The sequence below is a fragment of the Chiloscyllium plagiosum genome, unplaced genomic scaffold, assembly GCF_037043375.1.
Source record: "Chiloscyllium plagiosum isolate Xiang-an unplaced genomic scaffold, Cpla_swu_hap1 HiC_scaffold_8, whole genome shotgun sequence".
In the NCBI taxonomy this organism is placed as follows: Eukaryota; Metazoa; Chordata; class Chondrichthyes; order Orectolobiformes; family Hemiscylliidae; genus Chiloscyllium; species Chiloscyllium plagiosum.
The window spans coordinates 34,904,183-34,925,718 of NW_028270146.1; the positions used below are offsets into that span (position 1 = coordinate 34,904,183).

A 21,536-nucleotide genomic window follows, 5' to 3' on the forward strand; every position below is an offset into this window, starting at 1 on the left:
TTATGGAAACAGGCCCAACAAGTCCACACCGACCCGCCGAAGCGCAACCCAACCATACCCCTACATTTACCCCTTACCTAACACTATGGGCAATTTAGCATGGCCAATTCACCTGACCTGCACATCTTTGGATTGTGGGAGGAAACCGGAGCACCCGGAGGAAACCCACGCAGACACGGGGAGAACGTGCAAACTCCACACAGTCAGTCGCCTGAGGCGGGAATTGAACCCGGGTCTCTGGCGCTGTGAGGCAGCAGTGCTAACCACTGTGCCACCGTGCCGCCCATAAGATATAGAATGTAGGGAAATTGATAGTGACATCTTGAAAAAATGTCCATATTGCAGAGGAGGAAGTGCTGGTTGTTTTGTAATGCATAAAGGATAAATCCCCAGGACCCGATCAGGCGTACCCTAGAACTCTGTGGGAAGCTAGAGAAATGATTGCTGGGCCTCTTGCTGAGATATTTGTATCATTGATAGTCACAGGTGAGGTACTGGAAGACTGGAGGTTGGCTAATGTGGTGCCACTGTTTAAGAAGGGTAACTAGGGAGAGAATAGGGCCCCTCAAAGATCAACAAGGTGACCTTTGTGTGGAGCCACAGAAAATGGGGGAGATATTAAAAGAGTATTTTCCATCAGTATTTACTGTGGAAAAGGATATGGAAGATATAGAATGTAGGGAAACAGATGGTGACACCTTTCAAAATGTCCAAATTACAGAAGAGGAAGTGCTGGATGTCTTGAAACACATAAAAATGGATAAATCCCCAGGACCTGATCAGGCGTACCCTAGAACTCTGTGGGAAGCTAGAGAAGTGATTGCTGGGCCTCTTGCTGAGATATTTGTATCATCGATAGTCACAGGTGAGGTGCCAGAAGACTGGAGGTTGGCTAACGTGGTGCCACTATTTAAGAAGGGTGGTAAGGACAAGCCAGGGAACTACAGACCAGTGAGCCTGACATCGGTAGTGGGCAGGTTGTTCGAGGGAATCCTGAGGGACAGGATGTACATGTATTTGGAAAGGCAAGGATTGATTAGGATTAGTCAACATGGCTTTGTGCGTGGGAAATCATGTCTCACAAACTTGATTGAGTTTTTTTGAAGAAGTAACAAAGAGGATTGATGAGGGGAGAGCGCTAGATGTGATCTTAATGGTCTTCAGTAAGGAGTTCGACAAAGTTCCCCTTGGGAGACTGGTTAGCAAGATTAGATCTCATGGAATACGGGGAGAACTAGCAATCTGGATACAGCACTGGCTCAAAGGTAGAAGACAGAGGGTGGTGGTGGTGGAGGGTTGTTTTTCAGATTGGAGGCCTGTGACCAGTGGAGTGCCACAAGGATCGGTGCTGGGTCCACTACGTTTTGTCATTTATATAAATGATTTGGATGCGAGCATAAGGGGTATAGTTCGTAAGTTTGCAGATGACACCAACATTGGAGGTGTAGTGGACAGCGAAGAAGGTTACCTCAGATTACAACAGGATCTTGATCAGATGGGCCAATGGTCTGAGAAGTGGCAGATGGAGTTTAATTCAGATAAATGCGAGGTGCTGCATTTTGGGAAAGCAAGTCTTATCAGAACTTATGCACTTAATGGTAAGGTCCTAGGGAGTGTTGCTGAACAAAGAGATCTTTGAGTGCAGGTTCGTAGCTCCTTGAAAGTGGAGACGCAGGTAGATAGGATAGCGAAGAAGGCGTTTGGTATGCTTTCCTTTGTTGGTCAGAGTATTGAGTACAGGAGTTGAGAGGTCATGTTGCTGCTGTACAGAACATTGGTTAGGCCACTGTTGGAATATTGCATGCAGTTCTGGTCTCCTTCTTATCGGAAAGACATTGTGAAACTTGAAAGTGTTCTGAAAAGATTTACAGGGATGTTGCCAGGGTTGGAGGATTTGAGCTATAGGGAGAGGCTGAATAGGCTGTTTTCCCTAGAGCGTCAGAGGCTGAGGGGTGACCTTATAGAGGTTTACAAAATTATGAGGGGCATGGAAAGCATGTGGTCGGGGAGTCCAGCACTAGAGGACATAGGTTTAGGGTGAGAGGGGAAAGATATAAAAGAGACCTAAGGGGCAACTTTTTCACACAGGATGGTACGTGTATGGAATGAGCTGCCAGGCTGATACAATTGCAACATTTAAGAAGCATTTAGATGGGTATATGAATAGGAAGGATTTGGAGGGATATGGGCCGGGTGCTGGCAGTTGGGACTCAATTGGGTTGGGATATCTGGTCGGCATGGACAGGTTGGACTCAAGAGTCTGTTTCCATGCTGTATATCTGTATGACTCTATGACTGATCTGAGCCAAGGAAGTGATTATTTGCTGAAATAGTTGTCTAAGCTCGAAAGGTAGGTTGCAATGTAGTCACCTATGCTGCAATGCACATTGTGAATATTGGCTATGGCTAGATATGGATTTGACTGTGATGCTGTGCTCACATTTGATACTTGCTATCAGGTTTGCCCACCACTGCAGGGTTCATTTACTGCCCACAGGAATGAAAGATAAAGAGGTGGAATGGAATGTATCATTTTGTACTTGGACTAGCGAAGATAATCTTTCTAATAAATATAAAAGAAGAACCTCGCCCTCCAAGCATTAACTAGGTATCACATGTATCATGATTGTGAAATCATGCTCTTATACCATTATGGTCACTTCCGTTATTACTTTCGTTGCTAATGATCAGATCTAGGGATGTCAGGAGGCTAGTATGAGCACCAAGCCTCCTAATCTAGATTGCTGTAGCTTTTTTAGTAAAGCACTAGTACCAGGAAACATGGGTTTACCAGTACGTTGTGCTGTAGAATTCTTTGTACCATGATCTTCAACATGGAAAATTCCCATACCTAATGTTGGATGTCAAACACAATACTATTTTTTCCAATGGGAAAGAGTGGTTAGATGTGAACACCCTGCCACATCTCTCAATAATAGTCTGTGTTGCATGTGCCATGTACCAATCCATCCTCTCCCTTGTTGCAGAAGGGCAGAGATCAGCTCAAGCGATATGGAACAGCATTCTGTAATGGGAAGAAATACTCCTGTAGGTTTGATTGATCCTCATGTCCTCATTGAAATGTCATATTTTCAGCATTTGATATTATGATGTTTTAGTAATGTAATCTTGTTAATTAATTTCTAGGTTTTAAGCAAGGGACGGAAAATTCTGAAGTGTCTTCATCTTGGAATGACGTTGCACAATCTTCAAGAGCCAATCAAACGGAAACTCCTACAGCAGAGGAGCTACGAAGACATAGACAAGCGTACTTTGAGAGGCAAGCAGACCACAGATTTATACTGCTGCAAAATTTCATTTAGTTTCCATGATGTGTGACTTTGTCCCTTTTAAGGACTATGTTTCTTTGTGCTTGCGCGGTATTAAGACATAATCAGATTTCTTCATTCATTTTTAAAATTGGCTTTGCAAACAATTTTCATTGATTAACGCTTGTGTTCATCATAGCAAGGAATATTGAAGTGAGAATTAGGATTTCTATATATCCAACAGTGTCAGTTTTGAGCCTTTACAGTAAGATATATGCCAGTCAGCTACAACCTCAAGGCTTTTTGCTTGCTCCCTATATCTCTGTTAGGTCCAATGACATTTGAGCACCAAAGCTGTGGAGGAAAAGTTTCTGGAGTGTCATTGGGATGGTTTTCTAGAAAAACATGTTGAACTGGAAAATGAACTATTTTGGATCTAGTAATATGTAATGAAAAAATGGTTAACTAATATCTTGTTGCAAAAGAATCTTCAGGGATGAGTGACCACAATATGATAGAATCTTACATTGTTTGAAAGTGAGGTAGTTCATTCTGAACAAGTGTGTTTAATTTCATTGAGAAATTATGAAAGCATGCGACACAAGTTCGCTGAGCTGGTTTGGAAAAATATATGAAAAGGCATGACTGTACATCGGCAATGGATAATCTCTGAAGAATCATTACATGACTTATAGCAACTATATTCATTCAAGGTGCAAAATCTCTAAAAATAGTCAATCAAACATTGCTGAAAATAGAAGTGAATGATTGTTTGAGATTTTTCTTAAAAAGGCTTATAAAGCAGTTAGAAGTTATAATAAATCTGAGAATTGAGGCTTACAGCGAAGGAAGAGCAGAAACTGATGGGGAAAGGAGCATTAAAATGTGGATACAATCTAGCAAAAATCATTAAAATGGACTGTAAAAACTTCTACAAGTACAGAATAAGGAAACGCTTGTCTAAAATAAACGTGGGTCTATTAAAAGCAGAGTCAGGATAATTTTTAGTGGGAAGTAGAGAACTGGCAGAGAAAGTAAATGATATATTGTGTCTCTGTTCTCACTGAAGAAGAACAAGAAATCTCCCAGAAGTAGAGATCCAAGTGACTAGGGAGAGTGAAAAATTGAAGGAAATTAGTACTAGTAAGAAGGTTGTACTAATGAAATGACTGCAGGTGAAACTTAATAAGTCCCCAAGGTCTCATAGTCTACATCTCAGAGTATTGAGGGACATGTGTATAGAGGTAATTGATATGTTGGTAATTATCTTCCTAAATTCCACAAATTCTGGGATGATTCCTGCAGATTGAAAGCTTGCAAATATCACCCAACCCTCCTTAAGAAATGAGCAAATGGAAAAACAGGAAACTACAAGCCTGTCTAGTTCAGCCGTTTCATGTTCAATTCCCAGCTCTCCATATTCCTTATAATTCATCTTCTAACATAATTGCTCACTTCCTAATTTACTTTGATTTCTTTTGGTTTCACCCTTCATTCAGTTCCTATGTAAAAAAATGTTTTCAGATCTTACTTTCAGTCAACTTTATCTGATTTCAAATATACGATTATAAATTCTCTTTAGTATTTTAAATTTTTCAATTTTATAACAATTAACTTCCTCATTGGCCAAAAATATTATCCATTGTCTTTGCTTTCATAGTTAAGCCCCTCATTCCAGTATCATCCTGAAATTGTTGCTGGGTTTTGTTCAATCTTTAGTTTTAGTTTATCTTAAAGTGTTGTGCCAAACATTGGCCATGTTCTTCCATATGAAGCCTAACCAATGCAATAATACTTGATGACTTTGACATTTTATTGTTTTTTTTGATGAAGCTTGGCATTCCTTTTGGGCTTTTCATCACCTTTGCACTTGCCAGCTTGATTTAATGACTTCTGTACCTGTGTTCCTAGATCTCTGCATCCATCTATTCTTGCCATGATTACATTACACTACACCTACAGCAATAGTATCTCTGAGGAGACCTAGGCAGCATTCAGGCTTGGGCTAATAAGTGACAAGTAACATTGACCAGGCAATGGCCAGGCACCATCTCCAAAAATGGAGAATATAACTGACTACTTCCTTGATGTTCAGTGTCATCATTAAAAATGAATATTCCATCATAAACATAATGGGGGTTTACCATTGACCAGAACATTAACTGGACCAGGCATATATTATTGTGACTATATTACACCTGCAAATTCCCATCCAAATCTCACACCATCCCAAATTGAAAGTATATCAGTACCCCTTCTCATAATGGTGCTGTTAATGATATACACCAGATGGACTGAAGCGGTTCAAGAAAGCAGCTCAGCACTATATTGACATCACTACATGCATACCATGAAGGACTATAACAAAAATAAGTAACATAAATGAAAGCTTCCAATTAATGCCACTTAGAACTGTTCTTGTGTTGTGAACCCATTGCTTTGGAACATATTCTGACCGGTAAAAGAAAATGAGAGATGATCATTTCATTAGTATGACTTCCATAGAATCCAGTTGCCTTGAATAAGTTGACTGTAGGAACTGAGTGCATGCAATATATTAAAAGCTCTGTGGAAAAAGAAGCAATATTCTCTAGTGTCCTGATCAAAAGGCAAAACTCTTCTCCTAGCCCATTTCTGCAATGTTCTGACGTAAAATAGATAGTGATCTTCAAATAAATAGTGACATTCCTTAAGAATATCCTTACATGCTTGAACCCTTTTTTGGAGTTCAGCACGTAAATATACCACATCGTGCAAGTTCAAATTTTAGTTAGTGTTGTTCACAATTATTTTAACTACATAGAAATGCCAGACTACATATTCAAAAAAAGCAGTGAACCTACTGTGTAATTATATAACGCTTACATTTTTGTTTCCACCAGAAAACAGCGAGTACAACCAGAAGGTTCAGATCAATCAGAAAAACAAAGTTGCTCAATACTGAAGACAAATTCAGGTAAAATTCCTGACCTGTTCATCCTGTTGAACTGACAACAAGCGTAAAATATGTCAGTTATATTCTGTTTAACCATTAAGCTTTGCTTTTTGTAAAGCCTGTAATCCCTCTTAATAAAATCCTGCATGTAAGAATTGTATCATAAGCAGTTGCTGCATAGCCAAGATCTGGATTTACATATAATGACAAGTACACAATGACAAGTATTTTTAAAAATTTGTCCATGGGATGAACCCACCTCAAGCTAGGCCAACGTTTGCAGCTCATTCCTAGGGAAAGTGAAGGAGTTCTACCTTCTTAAACCTTTGTAAACTTTGGGGTACATCAACACCCACAGTTCCCTTAAGAAAGGAGTTCCAGGATTTTTGCTGAGTGACAGGGAGGAATAGGGATCTACTTCCAAGTCAGAATTGTGTGGGGTTTGGAAGGGAACTTGCAGATGGTGGCATTCCAATGCATTTAGTGTCCTTGTCTTTCTTGGTGGTAGAGGTCACGAGTTGGGAAGGTGCTGAATAAGGAATTTTGCTGAGTTGCTGCAGTACATCACCTAGATGGTAGGCACTGTTCCCATTGCATGCCATGGTGAAGGGAGTAAATGTTGAAGGTGACAGATGGATTGCCGATCAAAGCAGGCTTCTTCATCCAAGATAATGTCAAGATTCATGAATGTTGTTGGAGTTGCACTCATCCAAGCAAGTAGACAGTGGAAAGGCACTGGGGCGACAGAAGATGAATTACTTGCTAGAGGAATCCTAATCTCTGACTTGCTATTGTTACCACAGTGTTTGTATGGCAGATCTAGTTATGTTTTTGGACAATGGAAACCACTGGGAGGTTTGGGATTTAGCATTGATAATGCATTAGACATTAAAGGGAGATGGCTAGATCTTGTTGGAGGTAGCCATTGCCCAGCACTTGTGTTGCACAAATGTTACTTGCCACATATCACTCAAGCTGGGATGTTCCTGCACATGAACACATACTGTTTCAGTATCTGACATAATAGTTTTCTGAATACTAAAGACATTCTTCACATTGATGTTCCCCTCCATTGTGTTGTGTGGCACTACCTCTGTGCTAAAGTTTCAAATGTATCTAGCAACTCAAAACTGAGCACCCATGAGGTACTGTGGACCATCAGTAGCAGCAAAATTTATTCAACTACGATCTGTAATCTCATAGCCAACAATATACTCGTCTTTACCATTATTATCAAGGGAGCAGATTAACCCTGGTGTAATGAAGCGTGCAATAGGGAATGCCAGGAGCAGCGTAAGACCTATATAAATTTGAGGAGAAAGTGAGGTCTGCAGATGCTGGAGATCAGAGCTGAAAATGTGTTGCTGGAAAAGCTCAGCAGGTCAGGCAGTTGATTCCTGAAGAAGGGCTTATGCCCGAAACGTCGATACTCCTGTTCCCTGGATGCTGCCTGACCTGCTGCGCTTTTCCAGCAACACATTTTCAGCTATATAAATTTGAGGTAAAGCAACAACACAGAAGTACTTGCATATCAAACAACAGAAACGGCATGCTATAGAAGGTGTAATCATTCCGACAATCAAATGATGATTGCACAATGTTCACAATTGATGACCGATACCTCAGTTACTGAAGCAATATATGGAAATATGCAGCAAGAGCTGGACAACTCCAGACTTGGCTGATAAGTGGCAAGTAACCTTCACACCACACAAGAGCCAGATAATGACTATATCCAAGAAGATAGAATATAACTACTGGCCTCTGACATTCAATGGCATTACCATCACTGAATTCTTCCAATACCAATATTCTGGGGTTGCCTTTGACTAGAAACTGAACTGGACTAGCCACATTAATGCCATACCTACAAGAGCAAGTTAAAGGCTAGGAATTTTGGAGTGATTAACTTGTCTCCTGATTCCCCAAAGCTTGTTCACTATCTACAATGCACAAATCAGGTAAGTGATGGAATATTCCCTACTTGCCTGGATTGGTGCAGATCTCTTCCTTGGTTCTAAATATTTATTAGTCTGTGATCTTTTTTACCCCAATTCACAGCTGGCATGACTGAACAAGAACTGCCTCAAGCAGATGGGCTGAAGTCGTTAGAAGCTGGTGCCAATGATGATTCAAAAGGGGAAGGAAGTTAATGTGAAAACTAAATACCAGCAATAACTGTTTCCCATTGCTGATCCATATGTGCAGCATTCCACCTATACTTCAGCCACAAAGACAAATATATGTGTTTTCACAGAGAGCAAAAGGTTATTTTCACTCTTAATGCAAAGAACTTTTGTGGTTGTCTTGTGGGATAATTTGTAGTTAAAAGAAAATGCAAGATTTCCTGTTTCTTAACTTCAATTGCAGCACCTTATCTTCTGAAAAACCCTCTTCATGCACAACCTAATTAAGAAAATTCCAGGGAAGAAATTCAAGATTTCGTAACCAATTAAAAAAACGTTTTTGGTATTTTCTGATCTACCAATGATAGGACCTAAGAAGGCAAATACTAAAGTGTTTACTTTTTGAAAACATACTATAGCTTATATTCAAATCAGGTTCAATTTAAACATTGAACGTGTCAAGAGAGATGATATGCAGCAAGCAGTTGAGCTTTGTGGCATTTTGTGACGCTTGAAAGGTTGTAGATCTGTTTTTATCTTTGAATTTTGACCTTGTCTTCGTGTTTAATTGTTCTAACACAAAGTTCCTGTTATGCTGAATGTGTATTGCAGAGCCATGCAGATTTTTGCTTTTAAAGTCTTTTGTACTTGAACCTGTTCCCTTCGTTTTGAGAAGATCATACCAGGGAACATAAATGTATAAAATGGAGTTCCAAGAATTAGGGAAAATTACACTTGAGTAGTCTGTGATAGGTCAGCTTGATCTTTTAAAGCAAAAAGCGGGTTCATATCAGAATTTTCACTGGGAAATGTAAAGGAGTAAATGGGAGCTGTGTGTACTTTACAGATTGTTTGTTGTATTCCTGATTACATAATATAAACAAAGTCAAAATTGCTGTGTATTGAGATTTTTTGTTGCTTACACTACATAGTAATGTCTTTATGAAGTTAATGAGTTAGGATGGGCCAAGTTTAAAAACAGGATAACCTGCCTTTTCTTTGGCATGCTTTAAAAGTCTTAACCTTCAGATTAAAGTGGTTATCTGTCCAAAGCTCAAACATAGGCCTTCTGTGTAATACTGTAGTTCCTGCAGCTTAGTACAGGACCAACCAGTCAGGGTTCCAAGCCTGCTATGGCAGGTTTTAAAGTTTCAGTCAATAAGTCAGATAAGAAGTGAGAATGAAGAATGATGGATAGGGTGAATAGCCAAGGTCTTTTTCCTAGGTTGGAGGAGTCAAAAACTAGAGGATATAGGTTTAAGCTCAGAGTGGAAAGATTTTAAAAAGACCTGAGAGGTAGATAGTGCATGTATGGAATAAGCTGCTAGAGGAAATGATGGAGGCTGGTAGAATTACAGCATTTAAAAGGCATCTGGATAGGTATATGAATCGGAAGGGTTTAGAAGGATATGGACCAAATGCTGGCAAATGGAACTAGGTCAGATTGGGATGTCTGGTTGGCATGGATGAGTTGGACCAAAGGTTCTATATCTGTGCAGTATGAGTCTATGTCTCTGTAATTGACCATAACATTTCTGTCATTTAAAAAAAATGTAACTAGCTCACTAGCGAAATTTTGGGAAATGAACTACCTTCCTGCAGTCCTAGGCTCTTTACTTTCAGGGCAACAAAGGTGTGTAATAAATGCAGGCATGTCTTTGCTGCCCATGCCCAAGAACATATTTTAACTTGCTAAGTACATTATTTTCAAGTGCAAATTTGAGCAAAGAATGACAGCGTTTTTATTGCATTCCTTCGTTTCTCTCTTTGCTCAAATATTTTGTCTTGAGAATGACTGAAAAAAGGAGATTTTTGTCAAATCTTCATCTTACACTCAGGACAATTCACAAGAGTAAGGAAAACTACCATTTATACTGCAGGCGAGGAGCTTGCTGATGCATTGGTAATTGGGCTGCTTTGGTAGAGGCCTTGGCATAGGGCAGGCACTTATTAGTTATGTGACAGCCGTTTGCTGCATTGTCTTGACCAATGTCCTGCTCAGAGTCATTCTTCCTGACTTAAAATTTCAGTTGAATTAGTATTCTTGCGAAATATCCTGATGAGTGCAAGATGAAAAGCTTTGACAAACTGTGGCTTTTTTCAGCAATACTCTAGTTCAGTACCAACAATCTATTTCATTTAAGCTAGACTACAGTTTTGCATCTACTGTCAATCATTCAGCATTATGGTTTGAATGGTACTCCTCTCATACATATCTAAACAGTGCATTCTAACATTTGGACGGTGAAGTGAGGCAAGGTGGCAATGTAGAGTCATGGCAGACTGAAATATCTGCATCGAAAGAAACACACATTTCTGAACAGAAACCTATGATTAGGCTAAGGAGGGACTACCCACTTTTGCTGTCTTCAGTTATTTAACTTGGAAACATTGAGACTAATTAGATCAGTTGATTCATCTCAATTTGAATGGCAAAGGCCAGGAATGGAATGTCAAAGCTTCCTACTTTGTGCTAGAGTGCTATATCTTGCAGTACCTTTAACTATTGGGTTACCACAAAGATTAGTATTTTCACTTAAGCAAGAGACGAATTTGTCAGACATTTCTGTAAAATAGTGTCTTGACTAGAATCAGTCCTTGGACTGAGAAGAGTAGCCTGATCACAGTTGGTTTGACAGTGAGCACAGTCATTGATCTCCAAGTACCTGAAGTAGTAGGAGGTAAAAGCAAACCAAGTCCAACTTGTGCTCTGGTGAAACAGCCCATTGATGCTCAAGTGTCAAGGCTTATGGGAACAATAGATTCTTATGTAAGGAACGAGAAGGTGACTCATGCCTGTGGAACATATCTCAGTTATATTTAATGCTTTCGGGAGAAGAAAGCATTGAGCAGAAAATGAAAACCAGAACTTGTATCTGTTTGCAACTCTGTGTGTTTTTAACAATGTTGCCTCCAACATTGAAACTACCATAATCTCTAGTATGTTATATTTTGAAAAAGATGTGGTAATGTGTTAAGTATTCGTTATAACTGTTGCAATATTTTTATGTTGTATTTACTGAAGTTTGAATTTAATTTCTGTCTAAAAAGTTGCCTGCAGGAATAAAATTGCATTTGAATTCAGCTTCTTTAAAATAGTAAAGAACTTTGTAAGAAACAAGAGTCACTTACTATCTTGTTTGACTTTACCAAGGAGGCAGATGACGTAATATACGATTAATTGTGCTTTGCAATGCTTTTTGCGTGTGCACACTGGAGATAAGATGTGTTGTTCTCTAAAATAGTAACCTTGTTGCTGTGTATCAAATAAAGTTTCATTTTTGGAACTAAGCATACGTGTTTTATTTGATGCTACAAAGAGAACTGAATGATTCCTTTTCTGTTCAGTCAGGAAGTGAGATGACATGATGAAGTGATAAGTATTTCTAGCATATATGCAGGCGTTTACTGGTTAAGTGCTCAATTCTGTCTTTTGGAGATAATGAATCATTTGAATCTTAACTGTCTGGCGTACTGAGACAATTTGTAAAAGCTGTAAATAGAATTAGCTAACAGAAAACCGAGAACACCAGATTTTAAACGTAAGCAAAACAAATAAAAATTGAATAAAGTTGGAAGGGCATGAAAAGCATTTTCTCTCACTTTTTTAATAAATCAAAATTTAATTGTGCAAATCCTAAAAAAAACTAACTTCAATGAGGTGTTATATCTTGTGATTAATACTGAAATTTGCAATCATTTTAGGGTAAGAGGGGAAACATTTAAAAGAGATCTAAGTGCAACTTTTTCACGCAGAGGATGGTGTGTGTGTGTGTGTGTGTGTGTGTGTGTGTGTGTGTGTGTGGAATGAGCGCCGAGAGGAAGTGGTGGAGGCTGGTACAATTAGAACATTTGAAAGGCATCTAGATGAGTATATGAATAGGAAGGGTTTAGAGGGATATGGGCCAAGTGCTAGCAAATGGGACGAGATTAGTTTGAGATATCTGGGCAGCTTGGATGAGTTGGACTGAAGGGTCTGTTTCCATGCTGTACATCTCTGTGACTCTATTTGTGTTTGCAAGTCCTTTTTTTAAAATGTGTCTTGCAGTCTATCTCCTTTCTAAAAGATGTCTCTGATAACTTTGTGCAAGTTATCCATTCAACAGTTTACTAGATATTCTTAATCCAAATATTTTAATGTTTTAACACTTACATGTGGTGCTAAGCTCATAATCATGGGTTTAGTGATGGCCTCATTCAAACAGATATTTTGTTTCCGCAAGTTTGGATGTGACATACATTTGACTTGCATCCACCTGCTGTGGATTGCAATTCAACAAATGGCACCATAAATCTCATAATCAAGATGATCTTTTAGAATTTCATGCTACTTTTTCCTGGTCCAACTGTTGCTTCACATTCTTGAACCTTCCATCTGTACCAATTAAACAACTGATATTCCAGTTATCATGCAAGTTATCTCACCTGCTTTTTAACTTCTACTGAATCTTGTAAGTACATTTTGGTTCAACACGTTTTTGTCTGCCTTAAAAGTTCTGTCACTTACATAGTTGACAGAGTACAATAAAGAGGTCTAGCTTATTATGTCTGTTTCAGGTCTGCAATAAAGCTCTCCAATTAATCCCACCTCTTTGTTCTTTCTCCAGAATGTTGCTCTTTTCCCTTTAAGTATTTATCAAATTCTCTATTGAATGCTCCTGTTGAATCTGCTTGCATTGTCCTTTTCAAAATGTGGTGGGGTCTGATTTTCAAAATGTGTTTCAAAAAGATTTCAACTTGCTTTCGTCAAAGAGTGCTACAGCACGTAGACAGGCCCTTTGGCCCAAAATTGCCCATGCTGACCAAAATGTCCATCCACGCTAACCCCATTTCGCTGCACTTGGCTCATACCCTTTTAATCCCTTCCTATCCATGTATTTGTCCAAATGCCTTTCAAATGTTGTTAATGTGCCTGCCTCAACCACTTCTGCTGGCAGAGTCAGAAAATGTGGAGCTGGAGAAGCACAGGTGGCGGGTAATAGTGATAGGTTGGTGGTGTGGGTAGAATGAATTGGTGGGAAGGAAGATAGGCAGGATAGATCAAGTGGGCGTGCTGAATTGGAGGGTTGAATCTGGGATGAGATGGGGGGGAGGGGAGAGTTGGAAACTAGTGAAGTTGATGTTGATGCTGCTTGGTTGAAGGGTCCCAAGGTGGAAGATGAGGCGTTCTTCCTCTAGTTGTCAGGTGGCTTTTATTTAGCAGTGGAGGTTGCCCATGACTTGCATGTCCTTGGTGGAGTGGGAGGGGGAGTTGAAGTGGGCGGTGGGGTTGTTTGGTGCATTTGTCTAAGGGATGTTCCCTGAAACAGTCTGCGAGTTGGCGTCCTGTCTCCCTGATGTAGGGGAGACCACATCGAGAGCAACAGTAGATGAGCTGAGTGGATGTGCAGGAAAATCTCTGCCGGATGTGAAACAATTCTTTGGGGCTTTGGACAGAGGTGAGGAGCCAGGAGTGGGTGCAAGGGAAGGTGCTGCGAATGGAGGGTGGGTTGGTGGTGGGTGTGGACCTAACGAGGGAGCTGCGGAGGGAATGGTCTCTCTGAAATGCACATAGGAATGGGGAGGGAAATATATCTCTGGTGGTGGGGTCTGATTGTAGGTTACAGAAATGTCGGAGGATAATGTGCTGTATCCAGAGATTTGTGGGATGGAAGGTGAGGACCAGGGTGAGGTTCTATCCTTGGTGTAGTTGGAGGGCTGGGGTTCAAGGGCAGAGGTATGGGAATTGGAGATGATGTGCTAGAAGGCATTGCTGATCACATGGGAGGGGAAATTGTGGTCCTTGAAATAGGAGGCCATCTGGGATGTCCAGGAATGGACTTGTTCTAGCTTGGAGCAGATGCAGTGGAGGTGGAGGAGTTGGGAGTAAGGGATCACATTTTTACAGGAGGGGGAGTGGGTGGAGGTCAAGGTAGCTGTGGGATGTCCGTGTTGAGTTGTTCTTCGGAGATCGAGACTGAGAAGTCCAGAAAGAGGACAGAGGTATCCAAGATGGTCAGTGTAAACTTTAGGTCATGGTAGATGGTGTTAGTGAGGTTGTTCAACCTTCTTACGGGAGCACAAGGTGGTGCTGATACAGTCATCAATGTAGTAGATGAAAAGTGGATTACCTACAGTGTGGAAACAGGCCCTTTGGCCCAACAAGTTCACACCGACCCTCTGAAGAGTAACCCACCCAGACCTAACACTATGGGCAATTCAGCAAGGCCAATTCACCTGACCTGCACATCTTCGGACTGTGGGAGGAAACTGGAGCGCCCAGAGGAAACCCACGCAGACACTGGGAGATTATGTAAACTCCACACACACAGTCACCCAAAGCTGGAATCGCACCTGAGGCCCTGGTGCTGTGAGGCAGCAGTGCTAACCACTGAGCCACCATGCCACCCTGGATGATGGACTGTTTCACATATCCTATGAAGAGGCAGGCATAGCTGGGGCCCATGCAGGTGGAGGAGAAAGTGAGGTCTGCAGACGCTGGAGATCAAAGCTGAAACTTTATTGCTGGAACAGCACAGCAGGTCAGGCAGCATCTAGGGAACAGAAGATTCGACGTTTCGGGCACATGCCCTTCTTCAGGAATGAGCAGAGAGTGTTCAGCAGGAGAAGATAAAAGGTAGGGAGGAGGGACTTGGAGGAGGGGCGTTGGAAATGTGATAGGTGGAAAGAGGTCAAGGTGAGGGTGATAGGTCGGAGTAGGGTGGAGGCGGAGAGGTCAGGAAGAAGACTGCAGGTCAGGAAGGCGGTGCCGGGCTGGAGGGATTCGGCTGAGACAAGGTGGGGGGAGGGGGGATGGAGAAACTGGTGAAGTCCAAGTTCATCCTCTGTGGTTGGAGGGTTCCCAGTCGGAAGATAAGACGCTCCTCCTCCGACCGTCGCGTTGTTGTGGTTTGGCGGTGGATGAGTCCATGCAGGTGGCCATGGCTACCCCTTTGGTTTGAAGAAAGTGGAAGGATTCAAAGAAGTTGTTGAGGGTGAGGACCAATTCTGCCAATTGAATGAGTATGTCAGTAGAGGAGTACTGGTTGGGTCGATGGGACAACCAGTCCCTGTGCATGTCGATCCGGCCTGGTGAAGTCCTCCAAGCCCTCTGTTTCTTCCTCTCCCACCGACCCAACCAGTACCCCTCCATCTCTTCCTGTAACTCAGACCATTGCATCCAGTCAACATCCTTGTAAAATTTCTTCTGCACTCTTTCCAGTTTAATAACATCCTTCCTATAACAAGGTGATCAACGCTGAGCACAATACTCCAAGTGCGACCTCACCGATGTCCTGTATAACTGCAACATAACTTCACAACTTCTATACTCAATGTCTTGACTGATGAAGGCCAGTGTGCAAAAAGCCTTCTTCACTGCCCTGTCTACCTGTGACTCCACTTTCAGCGAACTGTGAACCTGAGTGCCAAGATTCCTCTGGTCCACTACGCTCTTTAAGGCCCTACCATTCACCATGAAACTCCTACCTTGATTTGACTTTCCAAAATGTAAGACCTCACACTTATCTATATTAAATACCATTTTCCATTTCTTGGCCCACTTCCCTGGCTGATCAAGGTCCTGCTGCAATTTCTGATAACCTTCCTCTAAACAATACTACCCATTTTTGTGTCATCAGCAAACTTACTGATCATGCCTTGTACATTCTCAACCAAATCATTGATATAGAATACAAACAGTAATGGGCCCAGCACCAACCCCTGAGGCACTCCACTGGTCATAAGCCTCCAGTCCAACAAGCATCCTTCCACTATTCCACACATCCTTCCTACCATCATGCCAATTTTGTATCCAATTTGCTTTGGTTTTGTTTTTGAAAGAAACTAGTTTCCTTGGGCTTTTTTTTGGCCAGTCACAAACTGCATTTTTTCTCAGTTCTGCTTTAGAATCACAGAACTGACACATTAAAGCAGTTTCTTTCCACACAGATGCTGCCTGACCTGCAAAACAATTTCTACTTGTGTGTATCTATCTCCTGGCTATCAACCTTTTGTGGCTACTTGAAATTTTCATGGTTCCTTGATGGTCAAGAATCTCTCTACTTTCGCCTTAAACATATTCAATGACCATACTGCCACCACTCTTGGATGAAGAAAATTCCACAGATTCTCAAGAACCTCTGAGATAAAAAAATTTCATCTCAGTTTTAAATGGAAGACCCCTTGTTTTAAAATTGTCCATCTTAGTCCTGTAGAGTAAACATGCTTTCAGCACATCAAGCCCTCTCAGGATCTTGTTTGTTTCAGCACCTCTATGCAACATCCTCATCTTTACTCCTGCAAGGAAATGGCTTCTGCACTTTCTCCAAGGCCTTGACTTCCTTCCTATAATGTCGCCTAAAGACACAAATACTCTGCCCAAGACCAGTATTTGACAAAGATTTAACATAGCTTCTATGCTTTTGTATACTCTGAGTGAAGATTCCTGCATACGTATTTAACTATGTACTTTATTGCCATCTTCAAAGATTTACGTATACATTTGCAGACCTCTCTGATCCTGTAAACCCTTTAAGTGGTTACATTTAGCTCATTGTCACCTCTCATCATTTTTCCATTAAAAACTATCACTTTTCGTTTTCTGCATTAAATGTAAAATGCCAAGTGTCTGTCAGTGTTATCAGGATGGCTTCCTGAAATTTGCTACCATGTACCTCAATATTTACTACATCTTGGAACTTTGTATCTTATGCAAACTCAAAAGTGTATACCTTCCATATCCAAGCCAAGATCATAAATATATATCAGAAGAAGCAGTGTTCTTAATATTAACAAGTGCCTTCAGTCTGAAGAACAACCATTGACTACTAATCTACTTTATGTCCTGCAACAATTCGGTACCTGTGATACTTACCTTTTAGTCCCAAGGGCTTGAATTTTGCTAACTAATCTATTATCTGGTACATTTCAAAATGTGGTTTGAAAATCCATAGAGTCTTTGAAACTTACTTCTTCAATGGTGTTGATCAAGTTTGTCAAACAGAATTCTATCTTTAACAAACCTAAGAGTTTCCTTTACTGATCCAAATAGCAATTAATTTTGTCCAAGATTATTGTCTCTAAATGTTTTTCATGTTATGCTGTTTAGCGTGTAATATCATATATACCCCTCTATTCGTTTTCTTTACACCTGTGTCACATATTCAGTTCTTCAGTCCGTTAGCACCATGCCCATGTCCAAGGCATGGAAGATTACAGCCAGAGCTTCTCCAAATTCCACCCGTACTTCCTTAGTCGCCTGGATACAACCTATCCAAATTGGATGACCTTTACATTTTGAGAACTGTTAAATTGCCACACTTTTTGACTCTGATCTCCAGCATCTGCAGTCCTCACTCTAAGTCTGTCAGGCACTGGCTATTGCTCATGTTGTGAAACCTCATTGTGAAGCTCCAATATTTTTCCAAACAGAGGCCAGGAAAGAATAAGAATGTGTTAGCATGAGAGCCAACGGTGTCAGCAGAACCACTGCCCTTTTTACGCCTTGTTGATCTTGCTTCTACATGCTGCAGCAGGCTGTCAACACAGACACTGATTCATGTGCATCCTGTATGGACATGTAGTTAAGCATCATGCTGACACATTCAGGGTTACGGAGAGACTCAAACAAACAGATGTAACGCAAAACTAATAACATTTATGCAAATATAATTTATATACAGTGCAATGTCTCTGTATTACATAATGCCATGTAAAGATTTATTCTTCCTTTGCCTCCCACTGCGTCTCTGCATTTTCCCAGGTTCTGCAGCTGGAGTGGACTGTGTTTGCTCAGGACTGGAGCCTGTTGGCCTTGGATGTTTGATTGGGAAACACTGGGGGATGTGCCTGGATGGCCTAGCCATGCGAAGGGTCTTCTTGCCAGATGCAAGTGGACCCTCCTTGGCTTGAACTTCCCAAGGGTCAGCGGAGAGGGCAGTCAGGGTAGAGGTGAAGGTAGACTGTCCTGAGAGATGTGTGTATGTGATTTCTCCTCCAGCAGGTTGCCTCTTGGCATCACCCTGTCTCTTTGTGAAGAAAGGGAATTGGAATGTGCAACAGGTTCCCCCCATTTACCACCATCCCCCCCAAACAACCACCACCACCTCTATTCCACACCATGCCTTCAGTCATAAAGACCAACAGACATGGTGATGATGTGCAGGACATTGGTTAGGCCACTTTTGGAATACCATATTCAGTTCTGGTCTACCTGCTGTAGGAAGGATGTTGTGAAACTTGAAAGGGCTCATTAAAGATTTACAAGTTTGTTGCCAGATTTGGAGGGTTTGAGCAATAGGAGGAGACTGAAAGGCTGGTTATTTTCCCTAGAGCGTCAGAGGTTGAGGGTTGACCTTATATAAGTTTATAAAATCATGAGGGACAGGGATAGGCTGAATAGTCAAGGTCTTTTTATTCCCAGGGTAGCACAGTCTAAAACTGGAGGGTGTGGTTTTAAGGTGAAAGGGGAAAGATTTAAAAGGGATCTAATGAGAACTTTTTCATAGAGAGTGATGCATGTATAAAAATGAGCTGCCAAAGGAAATGGTGGAGGCTGGTGCAATTGCAACATTTAAAAGGCATCTGGATGGATATATGAATAGGAAGGGTGCTGGACCTGACTCTCCATCACAGCTCTCCAATGTGGCCATGCAGCCAGTCAGTCGTATGCTTGAGACATTCCTGAACCTCTGGGCTAGGAGGGCAATTGCCTCCCACATCTCTGCCTTTTGCTCATGAAGTGGGGCCTTCGAGCCAACTAGAAATTGTGGAGTTAAAATGATTCTTGGATGTTAAGCTTACGAACAAAGCAACTTTATTGTAGACATGTGAGTCACACGGTCTGTTTCGATAAACAGTACTGCAAATACATCTCCTGAGGATATCCTGCTGGATGATTGGTGCTTGGCAGCCACTTTGATCCTGCAAGTCTGTTCTGGACAGACACTCAGTGCTGATGTTAGTTTTATGGTGAAACCAATACATTCCATCAAGGTGAGGCATCCCAGGCTCCTGAGCTGATCTTTATGTAAAAGATCTTCTGTCTTTCTGTGACAGGGGTGATTAAGTGTTGTCTGAGGTTACTGCTTGTGACAAAGGCCACCTCCATTTTTAATTAGATTACATGATATTGGTTTTCCTGTGTAATTTTTGTTGTCCAAAATTTCAGTCCTTCTTGATATTATCAGCCCTGTTTTAGGTGGCACTGTGATTGGAACACAATTAGAATAATATAAAAACAACTTGAAATAGCTATTGTTGAAGATGTCTCCTGATTGTCTTCTCACCTGTGTAAAACAAAGGCTGCTTGACATTTGAATGAATTAGTATTAAAATTAGGTTTATTGTCACGAGTACTCAAGTGCAGGAGTACAGTGAAATGTGTATAATGTTGCCACACAAAGTGCCATCTTAGATACAAAGTATTGAAGTACAAATGTTACATACTACACTAGATTAGGTACAAATATAGAGAAATAAATAGAAAAGTTCTACATTACAGTTCTTCATAGTATAAATTATGAAGTTAAAGAAATAAAGTTAAAAGATAAACATTACAGTCCTTCTATAGCCTGCAGTATCTCCATGCAGTGGGCTTTCTACACGGTCTCACTCTCCTTGCACTGCCAGGCTCTGTGACAGGCTGACCACACTGGGCCCCAGTCCACCTGCCACCCTCTCGAGGCCCCAGCCCGCTGGCTGCTCCGCACTGGCCCATTCCATTCTGACTCACTAAAATACCCTGTGTTGAGTTATTATTAAAATGCTCCACAATAAGTTATTCCTCTCTGTGCATTTAGGTGAAGCCCCTGATTGTCCTCTCTTGCCTGGGGTTCAGCAGATATCTATTTTCTGGCAGTCATAGAGACATACAGCATGGAAACAGACCCTTCGGTCCAACTCGTCCATGCCAACCAATCTAGTCCCACCTGCCAGCTCCTGACCCATATCTCTCGAAACACTTCCTATTCATATACCCATCCAGATGCCTTTTAAATGTTGTAATTGTACCAGCTTCCATCACTTCCACGGCAGCTCGTTCCATACATGTACCACCCTCTGTGTGAAAAAGTTGCCCCTTAGGTCCCTTTTAAATTTTTCCCCTCTCATCGCAAACCTATGCCCTCTAGTTCTGGACTCCCTCACCCCAGAGAAAATACTTTGTCTATTTATCCTAAAAATACCCCTCATGATTTTATCAGCCTCTATATGGTTACACCTCAACCTCTGACACTCCAGTGAAAACAGCTCCAACCTGTTCAGCCTCTCCCTATAGCTCAAATCCTCCAACCCTGGCAACATCCTTGTAAATCTTTTCTGAACCCTTTCAAGTTTCACAACATCTTTCCGATAGGAAGGAGACCAGAATTGCACGCAATATTCTAAAAGTAGCTTAATCAATGTCCTGTACAGCCGCAACATGACCTCCCATCTTCTATACTCAATTCTGTGACCAATAAAGGAAAGCATACCAAACACCTTCTTCACTATCCTATCTACCTACGACTCTACTTTCAAGGAACTATGAACCTGCACTCCAAGGTCTCTTTGTTCAGCAATACTGCCCAAGACCTTACAATTAAGTGTATAGGTCCTGCTAAGATTTGCTTCCCCAAAATGCAACACCTCGTATTTATCTAAATTAAACTCCATCTGCCACTCCTCAACCCATTGGCCCATCTGATCAAGATCCCATTGTAATCTGAGGTAACCTTCTTCGCTGTCCACTACACCTCCCATTTTGGTGTCATCTGTAAACTTAGTAATTATACCTCCCATGTTCACATCCAAATCATTTATATAAATGATGAAAAGTACTGGACCCAGCACTGATCCTTGTGACACTCCACTGGTCACAGGCCTCCAGTCTGAAAAGCAACCCAGCACCACCCTCTGTTTTCTATCTTCGAGCCAGTTCTCCCTGCATTCCATGACATTTAACGGTGCAAACCAGTCTCTCATGAGAAACCTTGTTGAATGCCTTACTGAAGTTCACATAGATCACGTCCTCCATTCTGCCCTCATCAATCCTCTTCGTTACTTCTCCAAAAAACTCAATCAGGTTTGTGAGACATGATTTTCCATGCACAAAGCCATGCTGACTATTCCTAATCAGTCCTTGCCTTTCCAAATACATGTAAATCCTGTCCTTCACAACTCCCTCCAACAACTTGCCCTCCGCTCACTGGTCTATAGTTCCCTGGCTTTTCCTTACCACCTTTCTTA

At 41.3% G+C, this 21,536-nt stretch overlaps 1 protein-coding gene across 2 annotated transcripts in view; it reads left to right on the top strand.

The window, feature by feature from the left end:
- atxn3 (ataxin 3) overlaps positions 1–21,536 on the top strand; it is a 74,286-nt gene that overhangs the window by 46,750 nt on the left and 6,000 nt on the right. The window contains exons 9-11 of one of the 2 annotated variants that reach the window (XM_087989696.1): positions 3,148–3,280; positions 6,152–6,225; positions 8,266–11,617. In XM_087989696.1, the coding sequence (XP_087845822.1) occupies positions 3,148–3,280; positions 6,152–6,225; positions 8,266–8,357 (299 nt within the window). In that variant the 3' untranslated portion in view covers positions 8,358–11,617. Of the gene's footprint in view, positions 1–3,147; positions 3,281–6,151; positions 6,226–8,265; positions 11,618–21,536 lie in introns of those variants that run through there. The other variant, XM_087989697.1, reaches the window with a different exon arrangement.